This window comes from Sinohyriopsis cumingii, chromosome 8, assembly GCF_028554795.1.
Source record: "Sinohyriopsis cumingii isolate HCF-2022 chromosome 8, ASM2855479v2, whole genome shotgun sequence".
NCBI classification, from domain to species: domain Eukaryota; kingdom Metazoa; phylum Mollusca; class Bivalvia; order Unionida; family Unionidae; genus Sinohyriopsis; species Sinohyriopsis cumingii.
In genome coordinates this window covers 10489741-10516061 of record NC_142968.1, presented here as the reverse complement: position 1 = coordinate 10516061, position 26321 = coordinate 10489741, and the positions used below count along the sequence as shown (strand labels likewise).

The 26321-nt window shown below is 34.9% G+C and overlaps 1 protein-coding gene across 3 annotated transcripts in view; it reads left to right on the top strand.

Moving 5' to 3' along the window:
• LOC149792967 (dynein axonemal heavy chain 6-like) overlaps positions 1 to 26321 on the top strand; it is a 246874-nt gene that overhangs the window by 114237 nt on the left and 106316 nt on the right. For all 3 annotated transcript variants that reach the window (XM_089966835.1, XM_089966833.1, XM_089966834.1), the window contains 7 exons: positions 4017 to 4170; positions 7637 to 7908; positions 14705 to 14917; positions 17183 to 17368; positions 19865 to 20061; positions 21180 to 21363; positions 22117 to 22341. In XM_089966835.1, the coding sequence (XP_089822961.1) occupies positions 4017 to 4170; positions 7637 to 7908; positions 14705 to 14917; positions 17183 to 17368; positions 19865 to 20061; positions 21180 to 21363; positions 22117 to 22341 (1431 nt within the window). The remainder of the gene's footprint in view (positions 1 to 4016; positions 4171 to 7636; positions 7909 to 14704; positions 14918 to 17182; positions 17369 to 19864; positions 20062 to 21179; positions 21364 to 22116; positions 22342 to 26321) is intronic.

The window sequence follows — 26321 nt, the reverse complement described above, 5'->3', positions numbered from 1 at the left end:
ACAGACATTATGATGGACCCACAGTCATTATGATGGACCCGCAGTCATTACATTGGACCCACAGTCATTATGATGGATCCGCAGTCATTACATTGGATGTACAGTCATTATGAAGGACCCACAGTCATTATGCATTCCTCTGTATAACAATATTTGCTTTATTTTTTACATCTTTGAGAATTGGCAAGAATACTAGTTAGGAGATACTCTACTAGTTGGGACATACTCTACTTGTTAGGAGATACTCTACTAGTTAGGACATACTCTATTAGTTATGAGATACTCTACCAGTTTGGAGATACTCTACTTGTTAGGAGATATTCTACTAGTTAGGACATACTCTGCTTGTTAGGAGATACTCTGCTAGTTAGGAGATACTCTGCTAGCTAGGACATACTCTACTAGTTAGGAGATACTCTACTAGTTAGGGGATACTCTACTTGTTAGGAGATACTTTACTAGTTAGGACATACTCTGCTGGTTAGGAGATACTCTACCAGTTAGGACATACTCTACCAGTTAGGAGATACTCTACATGTTATGAGATACTCTACTGGTTAGGACATACTCTACTAGTTAGGAGATACTCTACTAGTTAGGACATACTCTACTAGTTAGGACATACTCTACTAGTTAAGAGATGCTGTACTAGTTAGGGGATACTCTACTAGTTAGGAGATACTCTGCTTGTTAGGAGATACTCTACTAGTTAGGACATACTCTACATGTTAGGAGATACTCTACTAGTTAGGACATACTCTACTGGTTAGGAGATACTTTGCCAGTTGGGAGATACTCTACTAGTTAGGAGATACTCTAGCAGTTAGGACATACTCTACTAGTTAGGAGATACTCTACTAGTTAAGACATACTCTACTAGTTAGGGGATCCTCTACTAGTTAGGACATACTCTACTAGTTAGGAGATACTCTACTAGTTAGGGAATACTCTACTTGTTAGGAGATACTCTACTAGCTAGGACATACTCTACTAGTTAGGAGATACTCTACCAGTTAGGAGATACTCTACTAGTTAGGAGATACTCTACAAGTTAGGACATACTCTGCTTGTTGGGAGATACTCTAGCAGTTAGGACATACTCTACCAGTTAGGAGATGCTCTACTAGTTAGGAGATACTCTACTTGTTAGGAGATACTCTACTAGCTAGGACATACTCTACTAGTTAGGAGATACTCTACCAGTTAGGACATACTCTACTAGTTAGGACATACTCTACTTGTTAGGAGATACTCTACTAGTTAAGAGATACTCTACTAGTTAGGGGATACTCTACTAATTAAGAGATACTCTACTTTTTAGGAGATACTCTACTAGTTAGGACATACTCTACCAGTTAGGATATACTTTGCTAGTTAGGACATACTCTACCAGTTAGGAGATACTCTACTAGTTTGGACATACTCTATACAAACTTTTTCTGGGAGTTTCCTAGCAATGATGTGGATTCCATATCAACCACATGTAATATCTTTTGTGAACTTCTTCTCTAGCTTGGCTGAGCCAGTTTTGATGAGACTTGGTAGGGATGTTTCTTAGGATATGCTGTGTTGTAGTTGTGTCAAGGGTGATGTTCCTAACAATGGTGAGGTTTTCCTAGCAATCGGGTTGAAAGCCTATTTTATAACTTCTTCTCTTGAACAGCTGAGCCAATGAGAATTGGTTCGGATGTTCCCATAGCAATGGTGTATATTCCTTCATATGGAAAACCCATTTTTAATTTATCCTATATGGCTGAGACAAATTTGAATTTTGATCAGAATTCATAGAAGTGTTTCTTTGGTAATGCTTTCAGATTATAATCAAGTGTTGCTGGATTGGCAGTGGTGTTATAATGCCTGTTTACAGCTTCATTAGAATGGCTGAGCCAGTTTTGATCAAACTTGTTACAAACAGCTGATATTACTTAACCTACCAGATTTGTTTCCATGATAGCTTTCTAGCAACAATTTGAAAAACTAATTTTCATTCTTCTCCATAATGGCTGAACCAGTTTTGATTAAAATTGCTAGGAACAACTCTTATGACGATATCTAAAAGAGTTTTTTGGGAGAAACACCTAGTAAAGGCATGGCATCTATAGCTTCCAAGTAGAACACCTTTTCTTCACATCTTTTGCATATCTGCCTTTGGTATGATTAAACATGACAGGAATGTTCCTTGGATATGCTCTGTAAAAATTGTCTTAGGAATGAATTCACTGGCAGTAATGTGGCTTCCATTGTAACCAGGTGAAAATCTGCATATTATGCTTTCAAATATGGCAACCAGTACTAAAATATAAAATAAATCATCACAGAATAACTTTGTGTCCAAAACTGTCTGACCACATCAGATCTTATTTAATTGGTAGATTCAAGGCATGAATGCATTTCAAATATATATGACAGATGCCAATGCAATATCTACTTTTTACTGAAGTTACTCATAGTAGAAGTACATCATGTAAGGGTCTGTATTGTTTGTTCAACTGATTAATCCATGCAAACTTCATAGACCAAGATTTGCAGGCAAATTAGGCATTGTCATATCAGGTCTATGTAGTTAGAGTTAGATATCACCTTTAAGTGCTTACATAAGGTATTAGTCATTCACTTCTGTCAGTGGGCAGGGGTTATGATTTTCTTCACGAGTATCATTCCCTCATGACTAGCAGTCTCTTTCATCATTAGAGTGCTACAGTGAAGTGAATACTCTTTCATCATTAGAGTGCTACAAGGAAGTGAATACTCTTTCATCATTAAAGTGCTACAGTGAAGTGAATACTCTTTCATCATTAGAGTGCTACTGTAACAGTGAATACTTTTATCATTAGATTGCTACATAGTGAAGTGAATACTCTTTCATCATTAGAGTGCTACTGTAACAGTGAAGTGAATACTATTTCACCATTATAGTGCTACATAGTGAAGTGAATACTCTTTCATCATTAAAGTGCTACAAAGTGAAGTGAATACTATTTCACCATTAAAGTGCTACATAGTGAAGTGAATACTCTTTCATCATTAAAGTGCTACAAAGTGAAGTGAATACTATTTCACCATTATAGTGCTACATAGTGAAGTGAATACTCTTTCATCATTAAAGTGCTATAACGTGAAGTGAATACTCTTTCATCATTAGAGTGCTACTTAGTGAAGTTAATACTATTTTGTCATCAGAGTGCTACATAGTGAAGTTAATACTATTTCATTACTAAAGTGATACATAGTGAAAGGAATACTCTTTTCTGTTATTTTATAATGTGAACTCAGTGATGAATTTTGTCTTGGCCATGAAATTACATAAAGATGTTCAAGCTCATTTCTAGGCTGTATATTGTACCATGTGACCATCCAGTACTGAGTTTGTTTGGTTTATGAAATACTGTCGATCAGGTTCTAAGCCTGCAGTTTGGTAATCAATCATACTTAGAGAGTGATAATTAATTACACCTTGATGTTAATTGATATTAATCAGCTACCTGCAATCAAGTAAAAAAAACAGATTGCAAAGTTTCAGAATTTTCTATATTTGAATTAGTGTATATCATTACCAAACCAACACATTGTCCACTGCATCTCAGCTAATAACCAAACCAACACATTGTCCACTGCATCTCAGCTAATAACCAAACCAACACATTGTCCACTGCATCTCAACTAATAACCAAACCAACACATTGTCCACTGCATCTCAGCTAATAACCAAACCAACACATTGACCACTGCTTCTCAGCTAATAACCAAACCAACACATTGTCCACTGCATCTCAGCTGACTTGCACAAGCACTGCATTAAAAGGTCCAAAGCAGATGCCATATGAATTGGATTCAAGAATGCTGATGATGATTAGTATCAGATTTTATATTTGTGTTGTAAAAAGTCACTTTCTAAATTTAAAAACAATGAGTGACAGTTGTTTTCTTTTTCCTTTTGTGGTTAAGATTATACCTTGACTTTAAAAACCGATCAGTTCAATTGCAGTAATCTGGAATGTACCATTTTCCAATTTCAGGTTCAGCGTTTCATGTTTGAGGGTCGAGAGATCAAGCTTGTGCAGAGTTGTGCTGCCTTCATTACAATGAATCCAGGTTATGCAGGACGTACAGAGCTCCCTGATAATCTTAAGGCCCTTTTCAGGCCCTTCGCAATGATGGTACCGGACTATGGTTAGTAATCCCTAAGGTCCTTTTCAAGCCCTTCATAATGATGGTACCTGACCATGGTTAATTTTCCTTAAGGCCCTTTATAAACCTTTACAATCATGATACCTGACTCTTGTTTGTATTCATTAAGGTCCTTTTCAGGTCCCCTGCAGTGATAGTACCAGACTGTGGTTAGTATTTCTTATGGCCCTTTTCAGGCCCTTTGCAATGATGGTACCTGACTATGGTTAGTATTTCACTGGTGACTTTCAGGCCCTTTGCAATGATGGTACCTGACTATAGTTAGTATTTCACTGGCAACTTTCAGGCCCTTTGCAGTGATAGTACCTGACTATGGTTAGTATTTTACTGGCTACTTTCAGACCCTTTGCAATGTTGGTACATGACTGGTTTGTATTTTATTGGCTCTTTTCAGAACCTTTGTGGTATTGATACCTGACTGTGGTTAGTATTTCATTTGCTAATTTATTTCCCACCTGCAAAAATGAAGGGAGAGAGGGAATGCTTTATGCTGGTCACATTTTTTCATCAGCCTTAAATAATGATTCTGTGTTAGCTCTGGGCTTTGCATGGGAAAGCTTATATGGTCACCATATTTATTACAAATTGAAAGTAACCTTAACTGTATAGTGACTCTTGCCATCTGCCTGTTATGGATGTGCTGCAAATGTTGTACAATGTTTTCTGCAATTCATTGCTGAAAATTTCCTTTTGACTTTTGTTTGTTTCAGAATGTCCAGTATTAGTGATATTGTAATATTAATATAATGTATCAGACACAATAACCTTTATAATAACCTTGATATTATCACCTAAATGGCCAGGTGATAAAGGCACTGTGGACTTCAGATAAAGTTTCTTCAAATACATTACCTAGTCATATTACTTTAGGAGTACATCTGCAACATTACAAACCCAGCTCTTTCAAGTTATAAAAGACAATCACTTCATCTTTAAGCGTGTTTTAGAAGTCATCTGCTTTCTGAGATGGATGTCAGATAAGAGTGGTCTCCCCATTAGATCGACCAGTCACCATTTACTAATTATTATATGCTCATTTTTGTCATGCTCATTTTTGTCTCTGTTAACTCTGTATTGTCAGAATCATGCAATATTTTACGATATTGCACACATTCATATTGCACTCACATGCACATATGTATTAGGAACTACTTTGTAAACAAATCATGTACACTCATGTAGTAGACACTTTACATTTTAGTTGATTAAATTTGTTCTGAATGAACTAAGGCAGATGTTTTGTGGACTGCAACATACCAACTGCTTTGCAATACTCTGCATTAACTTTTTGATACAATGTTTGGATTTAGGCTAGTGATAGATGTCAGACAGGTCATAAAATTGCTGGGTCCCTACAAATAGCATGCAGGTGATAAGGCATAAACATGTTTTCTTTAGCTGGTATTAAAAATGGCAAAAAAATATACTTACAGTTTTTCATCCTGAATTTCCTCAAAATTTACTTTCTTAGTTCTGCGAATCTGAATTACATGAACCTTGTCATGGGTTCTAAAGCTCGATTACACATTTCAAAATTGTACTGTAATTTTCGACTACATTCCAAATGCATTTACATCCTCCTTACTACACTTAAAATGAAATGAATGTTATATTCCGTAGCATCTTTTTGGTAATTACAATTGAAAGACTTCATATTTTTCCCACATTATGATTCCAAACATTCAGTGTAAAACAGAAACACATTTGCAGATGTCAGCACTCTGCTTCCTTGTTGCTGAAATCAGATGTACTTCATGTAGAATTGGCACAGCTAAATCCAGTCCATAATCATGAAATTACATAGAATCAACAAAAATACCAAATCTGTTCATTCCAGACCAAATGGAAAAGTGGTTGCAATGCACATTCATTCACAATATGACTCTAAATTTCAATTTTAAGTAGATGAAAATGCCATTTTCTTTCAAAAGTGATGTCAAGTGCATGACTAAGTTCAAATTTTTCTGGGCAGAGTTATGTGCGCATTTAATGTTGCTGTGTACTGATGAATCTGCGCTTGTGTATTTAGTTTGGAATATGGCATACTTTCAGTTACTTTGTTTCCTGCAGTGTAGTTTTGTTTATATAATTAAGTCTTAGGTAGAGTAAGAAAATGAGCATATAATAAAAAGGTTACTGCATTTGTATGTGAAAATATTAACTCGTTTAGTTGCCTGGATATACTGCACTCGCAAGGTTGTGCAGTATATCCATCCAAAAAACTCGTAGATATTTTCCCATACAAATGCAGTAACCTATAATTCCCACGCATGCATTGTTATGATGCTTTTTACATGACCTTGTACATTCTGATCTTTTTCCCAGTTGAATGATTTCTCAGAACTTTTTCACTATACAGCATATTCCATCTATTTATCTAAGTCCTGCTCTTTCTTCAGATGAGAGGTATACATTGAAGGTTTTATCTGTTATTTTGGTTTTAGAGAAGCTTTATGGAAACAGAAGTTACTTTGTATTGTTACTTTGTACAATTCGTTTATCACTTTACATAACTGTATCCACCTAAAATAAAATTTGGCAGTTTTATTACTGAGACTGGTATAGGACTCACAGTACTAATTCAGTTCACATAGTAAACCTATGCAAACACCATGATTCTAAAAATTCAATAACTTACAATTTCTGAGTGCTCATGATCAAGTCTATATTTATCAGTATAGATGAAACCTTGATGTTTGCTTCTGTGTTGAGGAAAGGATATGAGCTGTGGCATTTTCTGGACCTGCATGTGTTTGAAACATGTGCTTTCAATTCCACACCAAAGAGTCAGGTGCTAATTTTAGCACTCTTGCTGTGATGGGGAGACCAGTCTGATAACTCTTGCTGTGTAGGGGAGACCAGTCTGATAACTCTTGCTGTGTAGGGGAGACCAGTCTGATAACTCTTGCTGTGTAGGGGAGACCAGTCTGGCAACTAATGTTTAGTGGGTTAATAATACACAAAATGACCATACCAAAATCTTTTAAATCTTTTTTGAACAGACATAAAGCTTTTTGGTTTTCTTGGGTATTGTCACATTTATCACATAGTATATATTGGGATATGCTAGCAGGTACAATGTTGCAACATTGAATAGACAGAGAGAGGTGAGATGGCAGTGATCCGTAACGTAGAGCACTTTAGATCACTCGGCCACTCAGGGCCCCCAGTTACATTTGTGGAAGAATGTTCACATCCAGTCCAGTATGGTAACTGATGATTGAAGGATTTGTTACCAGTTCCTTGATTCAAGGAGGGACTACTTTTTTTTTTTTTTTTTTACTTCTGTCTCAAAAAGCAGATAGGCTTTACAACAATTTGTTCCTGAGAAAACTTAGATAATAACCTTAATGCCTTCACAAAGTTTGGGAAGCTGTCACACTATTCATTTCACTATCAACCAAGGATTTCCAGGGTATCTCAAATTCATTTTCTTTCACAACTCTAGCTCTGATTGCTGAGGTGATCCTGTATTCTGAGGGATTTGAGTCGTCAAAGAATCTGGCCCAGAAGATGACTCAGATGTACAAGTTGTGTAGTGAGCAGCTGTCTCAACAGGATCACTACGACTTTGGCATGAGAGCTGTCAAATCGGTGCTCGTAATGGCTGGACAACTCAAAAGACAAAACCCAGATAAGAATGAAGATGTAGTGCTGATCAGAGCTCTCAGAGACAGCAACCTGCCAAAATTCTTGAAGCAAGATGCTGTTCTTTTCCAGGTAAGAAATGTAGCATATCATAGCTGATACCCTAGATTGCAAAATTTTGGTGAGAATGAAAATATAGCAAATTTAACGAGAAAACTAAAATTAAGACAATATTTGTATGATACATGACATTGGTAAATATATTGGCATCTCACTTTCATTTATGTGTCTATTCAAATTTGTCCTGTTAAGGATTTTATTTAGGTCCATTTTTAGGCACTTTAATGGTTCATTTGTGTTAATCACATTTCTAATTCATGAAAGACACTGTGATGCAATATAGTTATCAACATTTGATGCTGTAAATCTTTCATTTTAAAATTTTTTAAAAGATTTCTTGCTCACACACTGCTGTTAATTATTATAATCCATGTTGTCAATCATTTCTGATTTCAGCAAATTCAGTATTAATGTAACATAAACAGTTTGTGTAGTTTTTATGCACCTGCCACAAGGGAGAACACGTTATGTTGTTCACCCATCCATCTCTCCGTTACCAGTCTTTTTTTCTGCACAATAGCTTGAGTTCTGCACCATTTACAGTGACCAAACTTTGTGGATGGTTGCACTTGGGTTAGAGAAGAACTGTACTAGATTCAGGGTCAACAGGTCAAAGGTCAAAGTAACTGACTGAAAGAAGAAGAATATAGAATTAGTTCTACACCACAACCTTGATTTTGTTGTAAGGAAGAACTGTTGATTTCAGGGTCAAAAGATCATGTCTTGGTCACCATGACTGTAAAAAGATAAAAGGTTTCCACAGAATGACACTAGTTCTGTATTACAGAACTAGACTGAACTTTGTGAAAAAAGATAAAGGGTTTCAACAGAATGACACTAGTTTTATATCACAGAACTAGACTAAATTTTGTTAAAAAAGATAAAGGGTTTCCACAGAATGACTCTTTGTGAAAAAAGATAAAGGGTTTCCACAGAATGACACTAGTTCTATATCACAGAACTAGACTAATGTTTGTGAATGGCTTGCACTAGGGGTAAGAAAGAAGCCCATTGTTTTTTTGAGTCTAAAAGTGAAGGTTACTGTGCCTAAAAGAAGAAAAATGTATTTTCCACAATAACATTATTTTTACATCATAGACATGCAACACACTTTGTGGAGGGCTTGCACTTTCGGTAGTAAAGACGTGTATTGATTACAGGGTCAAAAAGCCTTAGGTAGAGGTTACTGTGTCTAATAGAAAAGAACAAAAATGTTCAGTTATTGACCCTGTACATTCGCCAGTGTTTGTGGATAACTAACACAATGAGCAAGAAAAAGGATATTGATTTTTAGGTCAAGAGTGCAAGATCACTTTGACTGAAGAAAAGAAAAATGGTTTTGCATAACAATTTTAGTTCTGGACTATATACCTTAATGAGTTATGCAGATGTCTTGCATTTACGTTGTAAAAGAGGCCTCTTGATTTTGTGATAAAACATTTCAAGGTCATGGTCACTATGGCTCCCTAAGAAATATAGTCTCTGCAGAATAACTTCTTTTCTATAACAAGTTCCTTGATAAAACATTGTCATTGAAAATATAATAAGAAAACAATGGTCTGCATGGTAAAGTTAGCTGAAGACTGCATTCCTTATCCACACATGCATCACACTGCATACCTCATCCACACACCAATGTCACACTGCATACCTTGTCCACACACCCATGTCACACTGCATACCTTGTCCACACACCCATGTCACACTGCATACCTTATCCACATCAGCATATCACACTGCATATTTTGTCCACATACCCATGTCACACTGCACACCTTGTCTGCACCCTGATGTCACACAGCATGCCTTGTTCACACCCATATCACATTGCACACCTTGTCCAAACATACATGTCACACTGCATACCTTGTCCACACAACCATGTCACACTGCACACCTTGTCCACACCCCATGACACACTGCATACATTGTCCACACACCCATGTCAGTTACCTTGTCACACACCCTTGTCACACTACTCACCTTGTCCAAAAATCCATGTCACACTGCATACCTCATCCACACCCCTATGTCACATTGCATACCTTGTCCACACACCCATGTCACACTGCACACCTTGTCATGTTTAACTAATTGGTTAATAATCTCCAGAGCCAACTGTGGCCTTCTAGTGCCTATGTATTACACATTAATCATGAAGCAGGTGTATAATTTGGCATTCATGTTAGATGTAAAGCTTCTAGTGCCTGTATATTACACATTAAACATGGAGTGTGTGTATAATTTGACATTCAGTTTCAATTTAAAACTTACAGTGCCTTTGTATTACACATTAAGCTTGGAGTGGGTGTATAATTTGTCATTCAGTTTAGATTTAAAACTTCTGGTGCCTTTGTATTACACATTAAGCTTGGAGTGGGTGTATAATTTGTCATTCAGTTTAGATTTAAAACTTCTGGTGCCTATGTATTACACATTAAGCTTGGAGTGGGTGTATAATTTGCCATTCATGTTAGATGTAAAACTTCTAGTGGCTATGTATTACACATAAAGCATGGAGTGGGTGTATAATTTGCCATTCATGTTAGATGTAAAACTTCTAGTGGCTATGTATTACACATTAAGCTTGGAGTGGGTGTATAATTTGCCATTCATGTTAGATGTAAAACTTCTAGTGGCTATGTATTACACATAAAGCATGGAGTGGGTGTATAATTTGCCATTCATGTTAGATGTAAAACTTCTAGTGGCTATGTATTGTACATAAAGCATGGAGTGGGTGTATAATTTGCCATTCAGTTTAGATTTAAAACTTCTAGTGCACATGTATTACACATAAAGCATGGAGTGGGTGTATAATTTGCCATTCATGTTAGATGTAAAACTTCTAGTGGCTATGTATTATACATAAAGCATGGAGTGGGTGTATAATTTGCCATTCAGTTTAGATTTAAAACTTCTAGTGGCTATGTATTACACGTAAAGCATGGAGTGGGTGTATAATTTGCCATTCATGTTAGATGTAAAACTTCTAGTAGCTATGTATTATACATAAAGCATGGAGTGGGTGTATAATTTGCCATTCAGTTTAGATTTAAAACTTCTAGTGGCTATGTATTACACATAAAGCATGGAGTGGGTGTATAATTTGCCATTCATGTTAGATGTAAAACTTCTAGTAGCTATGTATTATACATAAAGCATGGAGCGGGTGTATAATTTGCCATTCAGTTTAGATTTAAAACTTCTAGTGCACATGTATTACACATAAAGCATGGAGTGGGTGTATAATTTGCCATTCATGTTAGATGTAAAACTTCTAGTGGCTATGTATTATACATAAAGCATGGAGTGGGTGTATAATTTGCCATTCAGTTTAGATTTAAAACTTCTAGTGGCTATGTATTATGCATAAAGCATGGAGCGGGTGTATAATTTGCCATTCAGTTTAGATTTAAAACTTCTAGTGCACATGTATTACACATATAATTTGCCATTCATGTTAGATGTAAAACTTCTAGTGGCTATGTATTACACATTAAGCTTGGAGTGGGTGTATAACTTGCCATTCATGTTCAATGCAAAAGTTGAGGCCTCTCACCTATTTTTGTTCTCTACTCTACAGCATGGAAAAGTTCTTATTTCTTATTTAAAATTCATTCTATTTATTTGTTTCTAATCAACATGTTCCCTGTTTATATTCAGATGGTCTCAGCTCACTGAGCTTGTTTTAAATGCAGATTTATTTCCTATGAGCTGTTATGTTGCTATTTAAGTGAGTGATATATTGCAAGTTTAGTTGCCTTGACTGAATCATGTCCAGTAAATCCCTCAAATCAGTGTTTTACAGCATTTGTGAGAGTGACATTAATTCAGGCTTTAATCCACTATGTCAGTATTTGTGAGAAAATAATGAGATAGGATATTTTAATCTACTATGTCAGTTTTTGTGAGAAAATAATGAGATAGGATATTTTAATCCACTATGTCAGTTTTTTTGAGAAAATAATGAGATAGGATTTCATACAGCCTTGTCTTGATTTCACTTGATTCTTGCATGCATCATAACATTATATCATCAGTGTATAGTTTGTGATATAGTTTGTATGTATAATGATGCTAACGACACATAGCTATTACAGACATGGCTCTTAAAACCTTATGGTCTTACATAAAGAAAAACAGAAAAGAACAAAAACCAACAAGTTTTGTAAAATTTTACAAATCATTTATTTCCCTAGAATACAAAGTGAAATGGTAAAGGAAACTTGAAAATTTAATCCCAAATAATCCTGGAATTACTAACACAAGTCCTAATGAATAAAGTTCTGAATAAACTTTAGTGATATTCCAAAAAATGTCTAATGCTGAAGGTGTTGATGTGACCTGAAAAGTTGAGATGTGCCAACAGTCTTTTCTTGAATCACAGCAAGATAATGCAAGGTTCCTTTGTTTGAATTTCCAGTTAATAATATATAAAGTATTTTGTATTTCCAGAGAAGAAGAATTTGAATTAAATAATTTGAATTAAATAATTTCAGCCCAAATAAAAAACTGAACACAACAAATGATTCTGCTTCAAGATCTTACAGCATAAATAAATAATTTTTCCAGTAAACAAGATTTTATACTCCTCTACCAGACCTAGGTCACAAGTACCATTTTCTAAAAAACTTACCTAATTGAAAATTTCATTCTAGAAGATTCCAGATGTTTACAGGATAAAATCTGTTACTAAAATTATAATATAGAATGTGGTAAACACAATGTCTTAGACTCAGACCAAGGTAAATATGTTTACATCTGTTGATAATGATCCTAATGTTAAACTCATACTCACAGAGATAATATTAGCTATGTATTAGTTATTTACAGAAAGAAAATCAATGTTTTTAATCAGGTACACGACTTGATTTTGGACAAGGTCAGCTACAAGATAATATTTTGCATGACCCATGGCATATTATAAAAAAACTAGCAAACACACAAATTAAATATGTATAATACTAGAAGAACACTGATAGATGAAAATCCATCAAGCTGACACATGACAAAACCATCAAGCTGACACATGATAAAACCATCAAGCTGACGCATGACAAAACCATCAAGCTGACGAATGACAAAACCATCAAGCTGACACATAACAAAACCATCAAGCTGATGCATGACAAAACCATCAAGCTGATGCATGACAAAACTATCAAGCTGACACATGACAAAGCCATAAAGCTGATGCATGACAAAACCATCAAGCTGATGCATGACAAAACCATGACAAAACCATCAAGCTGACGCATGACAAAACCATCAAGCTGACGCATGACAAAACCATCAAGCTGATGCATGACAAAACCATCAAGCTGATGCATGACAAAACTATCAAGCTGACACATGACAAAACGATCAAGCTGACGCATGACAAAACCATCAAGCTGATGCATGACAAAACCATCAAGTTGATGCATGAAAAAACCATCAAGCTGATGCATGACAAAACCATCAAGTTGATGCATGACAAAACCATCAAGCTGACACATGACAAAACCATCAAGCTGATGCATGACAAAACCATCAAGCTGATGCATGACAAAACAATCAAGCTGACGCATGACAAAACCATCAAGCTGATGCATGACAAAACCATCAAGCTGATGCATGACAAAACCATCAAGCTGACACATGACAAAACCATCAAGCTGACACATGACAAAACCATCAAGCTGACGAATGACAAAACCATGACAAAACCACCAAGCTGATGCATGACAAAACCATCAAGTTGATGCTGACAAAACCATCAAGCTGATGCATGACAAAACCATCAAGCTGACACATGACAAAACCATCAAGCTGACGCATGACAAAACCATCAAGTTGATGCATGACAAAACCATCAAGTTGATGCATGACAAAACCATCAAGCTGACGCATGACAAAACCATCAAGCTGACACATGACAAAACCATCAAGCTGATGCATGACAAAACCATCAAGTTGATGCATGACAAAACCATCAAGTTGATGCATGACAAAACCATCAAGCTGACACATGACAAAACCATCAAGCTGATGCATGACAAAACCATCAAGTTGATGCATGACAAAACCATCAAGTTGATGCATGACAAAACCATCAAGGTGACGCCTGACAAAACCATCAAGCTGATGCACGACAAAACCATCAAGTTGATGCATGACAAAACCATCAAGCTGACACATGACAAAACCATCAAGCTGATGCATGACAAAACCATGACAAAACCATCAAGCTGACGCATGACAAAACCATGACAAAACCATCAAGCTGACGCATGACAAAACCATCAAGCTGACACATGACAAAACCATCAAGCTGATGCATGACAAAATTATCAAGCTGACACATGACAAAACCATCAAGCTGACACATGACAAAACCATCAAGCTGATGCATGACAAAACCATCAAGCTGATGCATGACAAAACCATCAAGCTGATGCATGACAAAACCATGACAAAACCACCAAGCTGATGCATGACAAAACCATCAAGCTGACGCATGACAAAACCATCAAGCTGATGCATGACAAAACCATGACAAAACCACCAAGCTGATGCATGACAAAACCATCAAGCTGACGCATGACAAAACCATCAAGCTGACACATGACAAAACCATCAAGCTGATGCATGACAAAACCATCAAGCTGATGCATGACAAAACCATGACAAAACCATCAAGCTGACGCATGACAAAACCATTAAGCTCTTCCAGAAATCACTAGAAGAAGGCTGATGCATGACAAAATCCCTATGGAGAATTTCATTTTACTACATTGTGGTTTATTTTTTCCTCTATCAATAGGCCATTCTACAGGATTTGTTCCCAGGAGTTATGATTCCTGAACATGATTATGGCATCCTACAAGAAGAAATAGAGGCAGTGCAGATAAATCGGGGACTTCAGTCTGTCACAACGCAGATGAAAAAGGTCATACAGCTTTATGAAACCATGCTGGTACGACATGGTGTCATGCTGGTGGGCCCAACAGGTGGAGGAAAAACGACCATCCTCAGGGTACATCCTCAAACAATCTTTGTTTTCTCTGTCTCTTGGACTTATTACAATTTTCTCACAATATAACTCTCAGTGGTTCTTATATTATCCATTAAATGTCAGCTTTGGGGTAAAGTTTAGAACCATAGCAAAATGTTGTATTCAGGAATGGTTAAACTGAAGTCACTGTGTGAAAAAACAGTATAGATTTTAATATGTCAATGCACTGAAGTCACTCTATAAATAAACAGTGTAGACTTTAATATGTCAACATATTGAAGTCACTCTATAAATAAACAGTTTAGACTTTAATATGCCAGCACATTGAAGTCACTGTAAGAATAAACAGTGTTGACTTGAATTTACCAGCACATTGAAGTCACTGGAAGAATAAAAAGTGTTGACCTTAATATGCCAGCACTGTATGAATAAACAGTGTTGACTTTAATATGCCAGCACATTGAAGTCACTGTAAGAATAAACCATGAAGACTTTAATATGCCAGCACATTGAAGTCACTGTAAGAATAAACAGTGAAGATGCCAGCACATTGAAGTCACTGTTAGACAGTGTAGACTTGAATACGCCAGCACATTGAAATCACTGTACAAATAAAAAGTGCAGACTTTAATATGCCAGCACATTGTAATCATGTATGAATAAACAGTGTAGACTTTAATTTGCCAGCACATTATGCAGCTGTAGATCTGAGTTTGCATTGTTTTGTAGTTAGGTGTATGCTATACAAGGGTGAATACTATCTTGGTTAAGGCAGGTGGATGCTATAAAAGGGTGAATACTATCTTGGTTAAGTTAAGTGTATGCTATACAAGGGTGAATACTATATTGGTTGAGTTTGATGGATGCTATACAAGGTTTAATACTATCTTTGTTAAGTTAGGTGTATGCTGTACAAGGGTGAATACTATCTTGGTTAAGTTAGGTGTATGCTATACAAGGTTTAATACTATCTTGGTTAAGTCACGTGTATGCTATACAAGGGTGAATACTGTCTTTGTTAAGTTAGGTGTATGCTATACAAGGTTTAATACTATCTTGGTTAAGTTAGGTGTATGCTATACAAGGTTTAATACTATCTTGGTTAAGTTAGGTGTATGCTATACAAGGTTTAATACTATCTTTGTTAAGTTAGGTGTATGCCATACAAGGGTGAATACTATCTTGGTTAAGTTAGGTGTATGCTATACAAGGTTTAATACTATCTTGGTTAAGTCACGTGTATGCTATACAAGGGTGAATACTGTCTTTGTTAAGTTAGGTGTATGCTATACAAGGTTTAATACTATCTTTATTAAGTCAGGTGTATGCCATACAAGGGTGAATACTATCTTGGTTAAGTTAGGTGTATGCTATACAAGGTTTAATACTATCTTGGTTAAGTCACGTGTATGCCATACAAGGGTGAATACTATCTTTGTTAAGTTAGGTGTATGCTATACAAGGTTTAATACTATCTTGGTTAAGTTAGGTGTATGCTATACAAGGTTTAATACTATCTTGGTTAAGTTAGGTGTATGCTATACAAGGTTTAATACTATCTTTGTTAAGTTAGGTGTATGCCATACAAGGGTGAATACTATCTTGGTTAAGTTAGGTGTATGCTATACAAGGTTTAATACTATCTTGATTGAGTTTGGTGGATGCTATACAAGGTTTAATACTATCTTTATTAAGTCAGGTGTATGCCATACAAGGGTGAATACTATCTTGGTTAAGTTAGGTGGATGCTATACAAGGTTTAATACTATCTTTGTTAGGTGTATGCTATACAAGGGTAAATACTATCTTGGTTAAGTTAGGTGTATGCTCTACATGGGTAAAAAACTATCTTGATAACAAATTTGAGTTTTAAGTGTTTTATGACTGTATAGGGCCTGCATCAGTCACCACACTTAGCCAGTTGCTGCTTGATGTGTATTTATTCTCTGTTCTAAGTAGGTTTTTTGATGACAGGAGAGAAAAATGAACACTGGTATATCAGGTATTCTTGTTGCATCAAGCATGGAATAAAAGCAGTATGATGAATATGTATGCATGATATGGCAGATGGTTTTGTGCATTAACTGCCTCAGACCGTCTGGATGATGGGAGCCCTTTTTACTTCCTGTAGAAACAGCCATGTAAAGTTTTGCAAACACAATGATCTTTCTGTTTTATTTGTTTGTCTTGTCTATATTTTGTATTTGACATTGAAAAAGACTCATTAAGTGTTGAAAGCACTCAGACTAGTTCAATACTAGTTTTGCACTTTTTTTTCTTCTCCAGGTCCTGGCTGATACACTTGCAAATCTCCATACTAAAGGAGTTGACAATTATTTCTATCAACCAGTCCACACGTATACTCTGAACCCAAAGTCCATCACAATGGAAGAGCTCTATGGAGGGGTCAATAAACTGACCTTAGAATGGCATGATGGCCTAATGGGGATTACTGTTAGACACTGTGTCCAGGTAAGATTTACTTCCCTTCCTCCTAGAATGAAAACAATAATGCCTAGAGCAATAGAGCATTTGGTTGTCCACATCAGCTATGGTCTGGTTGTTTTGTTCTGCTCCCTATATAGCCATATATGAAATGCTTTTTTAAAAAAAATTAATTGACCCCATGATAAACAAGAACAATTTTGACTACCATGTATGCTCACTTATAAGCCAACATTTTGTACTGAAAATTTGATTCATGAAGAGTAGGATTTGTCTCTTTAGTGTGAAATGCAAAAAATATTTCATAAATCTTGGGGTAATGTTGAAAACTTGTGATGTTTGCAGTACACAAAATAAATGTCAATTCAAGTATTTTTATATCTTTATGCCACCATTCCCAATCAGAAATGTGTATACAACATGCATTGTGTTTATCCATTTCTTGAGGGTATTCATTGCACAGTCCTTGTATCTATATTTAGTTAGATTTTAATAATTTGAAAATATTACAGATAAATTAAATACTACTCACTGCAAAGTGATCATACCTGTTATATTCCCAGACAGTGTTGGGGGGGGGGGGGAGACTCAAAAAGTGTGTTTTGAAGTCCCAAATGGTTCAGTGCACTTAACCAAAAAATGTGATGTCGTCGATTTAACAGTAAACTATATATTTATATAAGCCTATGGAAAATGCTTGGAAATTCAAATCTGAATAAAAAATAAACTTGTTTTTTTCCAAAGCACTGGATACACTTAAAAAGAAAGAAATAGTTGGTAAACTTTGCATTGTCAAATGGCAATACTATACACACATGTGCAGATATTCACATAATCACAACCATACTGACAATACACAAAAACATGCATCAAATTTCTTTAAATTCCATTGGATAGCAAAATATATGCTTAATTGGATGCAGTCTTTGCTGTGTTGTATAAACACTGTTTTGTATGCAATAGAAGTTTTGATTTAATTTTATTTTCCTCTTTCATAAGTTTGATTTAATCCCCAGGTGATATTTCCCAAGTGTTTTTTCTCAATGTACATGGTCCAATAAGTCCATGGCTTGTGCAGGTAGAACTCACTTGTTTTCAAGCTGAAATCCTTTTGATCAAGCCACAAATTTAATACTTCCACTTCTTCATTGCCAAGTAGAGCTATACAACTTTTTGTGCATGCTTGAACTTAATTCCTTAGGTTGTAGATTCAGCACCCTCTTTGTTTTCCCACGTGAGCACCCTTTGATTGAGCCACAACTTTGATGCTTGCTCAGTGCCAGGTGACAGGATGGCAATTTGAATCCCTGTGATTTTTCCTTCCAATTGGCTTGTGTTTATTTGCATAGATTTCACACACTGTATGATCAAAGTGTTACTCACACAGCCCAAACTCAGTCTCTACATAATCACCCACATATGTCAGTAAAGCAGAGGAAATGGAATTGGGCAATATTTACGTTGATGATGATTTACAATAAAGAGACAATGGTGGAGGCTTTCAGAACTTTATCAGACAATGAGGATGAATTCTTGGACTTTGAACCAGCATTAGATAGTGACATTTACAGGATACTGATAATCATAAAAATATGGACTGGATTTTGTTGTTTATTTGTAAGATGTGTGGAATTAACATATTACAGGATATTGTGAATCAGATCATTCTGAAGTACTATTTTTTATATTGGTATGACACCTATAATTGAATTAATGGATTTATCATATAAATGGATTTAAAATGTCAAACATTCAGTTAAGACAAATTGTAAGTTGTCAGTTTATTTGTGACTTATTCTAATCAATATAATTGTATTTTACAATGGATTTTGTGTTTTTTTTCCAGTCTATCTATCTATCTATCTATCTATCTATCTATCTATCTATCGATCGATCGATCCAGCCAGCCAGCCGTCCATCTGTCCTTCCATTGGTCTGTCGGTCTCTCTGTCTGTCTATCCATCCATCCATCCATCCATTTATTTTTACTTGTTTATTTTTACAAAATGCAATCTAACTCACTGATGACAAGTCACCCCTTCAGTGACATATGACTTGCAAAATACATACCAGTTTTTAGAAGGGTCAAAGAGACAGTCTTTTTTTAGCTGTAAAATGGGGGTCGGAGGTTGGCTTGTAATTGAGTACATATGGTAACATCTTTAATTGACGTATCAGTATTGGAGAAAACTATGTCGCATGGTAGAGAATATGAATATTTTTTCCAAAATTGTGAAAATGAAAATTCTTTGATAAATACTTCCGAATGCAAATAGTGTGCATGGTACTATGCTTGTTAATACTTCATAGTTAACTTTCCTTTATGTGTGACTGTAACCAGTAATTGTGTTTAATGAGAAACGGAGGGAAAAATCCAAACAAGATGGAAATTTTGTAATAATTACAAGAGTGAAATAAATGCCATATGAAAGTTATCTAGTTTTACTGTAATTTTACTATAATACATTGTTGTATTGATTGATGTATTCATGAAAGTAAATCAACTTAATTTCTGGTTTGTAGGACACATCAGAAGACCACCAGTGGGTGATTTGTGATGGACCAGTGGATGCATTATGGATTGAGAACATGAACACGGTTCTGGACGACAACAAAATGTTGTGTCTCGCCAACAGCGAGCGAATTAAGTTTACACCTTACATTCACATGCTATTTGAGGTACAGGATCTGGCAGTGGCTTCACCTGCTACTGTCAGCAGGTAAGAAAATGAATGTATGAAAGGTCATTTTTACGATAGCTAATTACACTTTAAGTTTCGGGTTATAGTTGGTGTCAGAAGTGTGACATATGGAGGATCTTATGTGAGTGTTCATTTTATAAATGAAATTTATGAAACAGTTTGAGTGCTCATTTTATAAATGAAATTTGTGAAAGAGTTTGAGTGCTGATTTAATAATGAAATTTATGAAACAGTTTGAGTGCTCATTTTATAAATGAAATTTATGAAAGAGTTTGAGTGCTGATTTAATAATGAAATTTATGAAACAGTTTGAGTGCTGATTTAATAATGAAATTTATGAAATAGTTTGAGTGCTGATTTAATAATGAAATTTATGAAACAGTTTGAGTGCTGATTTAGTAATGAAATTTATGAAACAGTTTGAGAGATCATTTTATTATGAAATATACAAAACTGGGTGTTCATTTAATAATGAAATTTATGAAATATTTTGAGTGTTCATTTTATAATGAATAGATGCAATATTTTCAGTGCCCATTTTATATTGAAATTTATGAAATATTGAGTTTTCATCTCATAATGAAATAGGAAAATATTGTGTCAGTGTTCATTTTATTATGAAATTGTTTGAGTGCTCATTTTATAATGAAATTTATGAAATAGTTTGAGTGATTGCTTTATAATGAAATTTATGGAACAGTTTCATTGTTCAATTTATAATGAAATTTATTTAACAGTTTAATATGAGCACTGAGGGTAGGACAGTAGCTCATCTGTCACACAGGTTATTTGATTACCAAGTGGATATATGCAAATTCAAATATAATTTTTGAAAATTACCATAGATGGCAACACAGTTTTAAAATGCTAAAGAGTACTGTATATTCAGTTTAACAGAGTCATCCATTAAGCCCTTTGATCTCAAACAGTAAATTGTGTTTTCTTTATTGAAAAAAGAATGGAATAGTTATCAGATATTTCTATTAAATTTAATTTTGCTATTAAAAATATAATCGGGAAAATTTTTAAAATGTAATATGTTGATCTTGTTTTTTTAATAGAGTTATTGAATTGTTGACACTCATGGAAGCTTATTTTTTGCTCATAATTAGCATATGTTAATAACATATTTTTAGGTGTGGTATGGTGTTTGTGGACTCGGAGGAGCTAAGATGGATGCCCTATGTGCAAACATGGATGACCCAGTTCAAGGACAAGATGAAGGAAGAGACATATGAATACGTTCTTGATCTGTACAAAAAGTATGTGGATGAAGGTCTTAAATTTGCTACCAGGAAATGCACTCAGATGATACCCCAGGTATGTTTACTACCCAAATCACTGTATTATTTGTGTTTTACAATACTCCTTTTCAGCTTTGAGTATCAGCATGTTATGATTATTATACACTGTAACCCATTATCACATTTCATCTGGCAAAATTATGTTGTAACAGTATCAAACTTTATGGTAAAGGCAGTGTTCTTTGATGTCTCTGTTTGGTGAATTAATTTATTTTCTCCATAGGTATACTTTTTGTTTGGTTTTATGGTTGATACGAACCACAAACAAAAGGACTTCTGAACCCATTAAAAAAACAATTAACGTATGTATTTGCTCATAAGTCGGGTCCAACTACGAACAACAGAGAACATGTTCTGCCATTGCATAATGGGGCGGTTGATCAGGGTCTGTGTTGTTTGTTCTACTAATTATTTATAATAAATTGTGTAGACCCGTATTTGCCTCCACATTATGCAATGGCAGACTTGGGTCTATGCAGTTTGCACTGGACTAGACTTATAATGAAGTATATACTGTATTGATGAAATTTAATTTTTCAGATAAGAACAAAATTTGATTTCCAATAAATAATTTAGCAGGGGTTTAATTTTTGCTATATTACTGAAAAACAATTTGCCAAAATTAAAGACCACCATAGAAAGATTGCATATATTTATGCAGTGACAATTTAGAGACTTAAAGCATTTTTGCTGTCTGTTGAGTTGTGACTGATTTTTGTCAAGTGTATTAAATACAGTTATTAGCTTTTATTGTTTGAATAATTTACAGCCTGACATCTCCAAAGTGGTGACCCTTTGCAAATTAATGGAGTCCCTTCTCTTCAGTCGAGGAGGACCAAATTTGCAACAAGATGCTCAGAAACTTCACCCCCTCATCTGTGCCACTTTTGTATTCTGTTACTTGTGGGCAATTGGTGGCAACATTAGAGACACAAACTGGGATGCCTTTGATAGCTTCATCCGTCAGATGTTTGAAGACAGTGGAGATGCTAAGGTATGCATCAAAATGATATTTTATTTAATATTGTGTGTTTAATTCCTCTTTCCTTCATTCTCATCTCATCAGGTTTGATAGGGAATAGACTTGGGTTAAATTTAATATAATTTGTTTAGATAAGAATAGACTGAGCTAAATCTAATATCTCATCAGGTGGATAGGGAATATAATGTGTTAAATATAAATGTCATCAGGTGAGATTGAAAAGATATCAACTTTTTTCTTTTGGCCATGTGAAAATTATGTTTATTTTTGTGGATGAGATGTTTAGAATCCTCTTATCTCAGATTTTATCTCATTCAGTGAGATAAGGAACAGATATTGGAATTGAATCTCCCATTTAATTAGGTGAGATATTTTAAAAGATATTGGTATTGAATCCCTTATCATTAAGTATCAAATACAGGAATACATCAAAATTATACTTATTTCTAAAGATCATGATTTTAGAGTTGTGTCCCTTAACTTTATGACATTAGGAGATATGGAAGAGTTATTTGTAACTAATGCTGTATTTCAGATTTTAAATTCTTTGCTTTTAGTCCAAGGTTATCAAACATTCTTTTAAAACTTACTAAATTTCAGATACCAGTACAAAATTTGTAAATTTACCATGTAGAATGTACTGTGATATAGTTGTCTTGAATTATTTTGGTGTAAGTTACTCCATGCATGAATGATTCATCCAAATTTGAGTCTGGCTAGTGCTCAAAAGTTGTGTTAACTGCTGGGTTAGATTTTGAGAAACCGAGTTTAAGTGGTGTTAAAGAGTTGTTAAACTCTAGGTTAGATCATGAGATATGAAACCAAAAGTTGTTTAACTTCTAGGTTAGATCTTGAGATATGAAACCAAGTCTGAGTAGTGCTTGAAAATTGTGTTAATTTGTATGTTAGATTTTGAGAAACTCAGTTGAAGTAGTTTTAAAAAGTTGTTTAACCTCTAAGTTAGATCTTCAAATATGAAACCAATTTGGGTAGTGCTCAAAATTTGTGTAACATCTAAGTTAGATTTTGAGCTATAAAACCATGTCTGAGTAGTGCTAAAAAGTTGTGTAACCTTTAAGTTAGGTCATGAGCTATAAATTGAGTCTGAGTGCAGACATTATGTAACTTTTAGTTAGATCTTGAGATATAAACTGAGTGGATGCAAACCTTATGTTACCTCTAAGTTAGATCTTGAGGTATAAACTGAGTCTGAGTGCAAACCATATGTAACCTCTAAGTTAGATCTTGAGGTATAAACTGAGTCTGAGTGCAAAACTTATGTAACCTCAAGGTTAGATCTTGAGATATAAAACCTGAGCCTGAGTAGTGCTCAAAAGTTGGTAAACTCCAAATTAGATCTTGAGATATAAAATGTTTTGAGCACAAACTCAAATTCAGGGTTAATAATCAAAATTTTAAATTTTATAGACTAGATTAATTTCTTCAAAATTTGTCAAAAACGGAACAGATTTTGTTTTAACATTTACTTTGTAAATTTAATTTCTGGAACACTTTGCACAGTAGAGTTATTTTTGGCAAACTGATTTGGTCTGAGTACAAATTCTTGCTCATAAATCAAGCAGTCTGCCAGTAAGGTCATGTTTATTTAGGTTAATAAAGAAGAATTGATAATATTCCTTTTTTGGTCCTACTTAAACTAACGTGGAAAGTTTCAATTCCATGTTTGTGACATTGTAAATGATGTCATTATATTAACTTACAATTTTAGTTCATAATGTGAGACAGAAACTTGAGATTTTTGTTACATTTCTTTTGATGTATCATATGAGATGAAGGTAAAAGGATTTATTATCTCACACTCCCTTTTATATTTGAGATGTCATCATCTCAGCTTCTGATCCTGTTTCATGGTATGAGATGGAAACTCAAATTTATTACATTTTTGTTTGTCTCGTATGAGATTATATTTGCATCTCTAATACTCTCAGTCATATATGAGATGGTGTCATCTTACATACTGTATATCACCACAGAAATATATTCATTATTGTTTGAATGATACCTGTTTGTGTGACACATTCCATTTTTATTTACTACCAACTGATTTTGTTTTCACCTCAGATTGTATCTTAACATTATTAATAAACTGCATGAAAGCACATCTTAAATCCCCAGCACGATCAAAATTGGCATGTGGTGCATATTTTGAGTGAAAAAAATTAATTTTAATTTTAATATTTTTATAAATCTATTTAGTCATTTGTGTTCATTGTATTTCCATTCATTGTTTTCTGATTGTACTCATCATGCATGTGATAACATTGTTACTTCATGGTTTACTTCATTTTGTGTAAGTAGCAGGTGAGAAGGAAGATGTAATGCAAGTATGACAGTTCTGTTCATTGTTTTAGATGCCCTAAATGTGTGGCATATTTTATTATGTACCCATCATTAGACAACTTTGTAATTAGGGCTACTTTTCCCATGGCTGATCTGAAACCATGTGTTAGATGTGTACCAGATACAGATTTGGGATTGCTTCTGTCAAGGTTGGCATCCTGGATTGCATACTGTCAGGGATGGCATCATGGATTTTATGCTGTCAATGATGGCATCATGGATTGCATGCTATTTGGGATGACATCATGGATTCTTTCCTGTCAGAAATGGCATCATGGATTTCATGATCTTAGGGATGGCATCATGGATTTCATGCTGTCAGGGATGGCATAATGGATTGCATGCTGTCAGGAATGGCTTCATGGATTTCATGCTGTCAGGAATGGCATCATGGATTTCATGCTGTCAGGGATGAATCAAATCAAAGTAAAAGAACAGAACAGCAGCATAAAATTTGTCTTGTTATTATGAAATAATTGTTGGGGTATATAATAAATTCATCGTCAGTAGAGTGACTTGATCTGGTTGTCGGTATCATGTCTTAAATGATAGTAGAAGGACATTCAGTCGTGCTCAACCCTTCATCTCTCGCCATTTCACATGTCCTTCCACTATCAAATCTGACATGATACCAGCACCCAAATAAAGTTACTGTACTGATAACCTGTATTTATTTGCAACTTCTATTTGACTTTTGATTGAGGTTGCTTTCTTGTGTGGTAGGCTTTATATTTTTATGTACAGGTAGTGATTGAAGTTTGATTCAAACTGCAGAGTTATGGTGTACACAGGATTTCTAAAATATTAGTAGGGTTACTGAGTGGTGTCACAAAATGTAAATAAATATAAAAAATTTGTTCCTTTTTAATCATCAGCAAATTTAATCAACTGTTTATGGCTCTTAACTGTTTTCAGGAATAATTAAGTATTATTTTGCTCTTGCTTCTGGAGTTTTGGTAATTCTGTTGACACAGTGTCAGATTTATAATCCAAGAGTTGTTGGTTTAATTCCCACACAGGTCAGTCTAGGTCAGCTGCCTTGGTGTATCTTTGAGAAAGGCACTTAACTCCCATTTCCTCAGAATGATGTAATCAATTATGTCTTACAAATGCTGTTAAAACCAACAGAAAAAAACAACAAAAGAAGCCCATTCGAATGAAGACACTCGTTTTGTCTCTGTGACTAGTATAAATAATAGAGAAAATCTGTATGTGTGTGTATATCTGTTTTCTTGGCTAGTTTACATCTTCCTTTATTGCATTTGAAAAGCTTTTTCTTGCGTCAGGCTTGTATTTGATGCAGGCTTGGTTTTGCTCAGACCATATATACATGCATGTAAGTCATTTCAAACTGTAGGTAGCATAAGTCCTGAGCCACCATCACATAATGTGCTGGCAGATCAGGATCTATGCTGTTTGTTCTACTGATTATTCCAAACTAACTGAATAGGCCCCGATCTGCTGACACATTATGTGATATCATATATGGGTCTGTGCAGTTTGCATTTCGATCTGCTGACACATTATGTGATAGCAGATCTGGGTCTCTGGAGTTTGCAGTTTGATTTTAGTTGTACATGAGTATTTATTGTATATACAGGTCAAAAGTTCAAGCAAACCACCAGACTTTT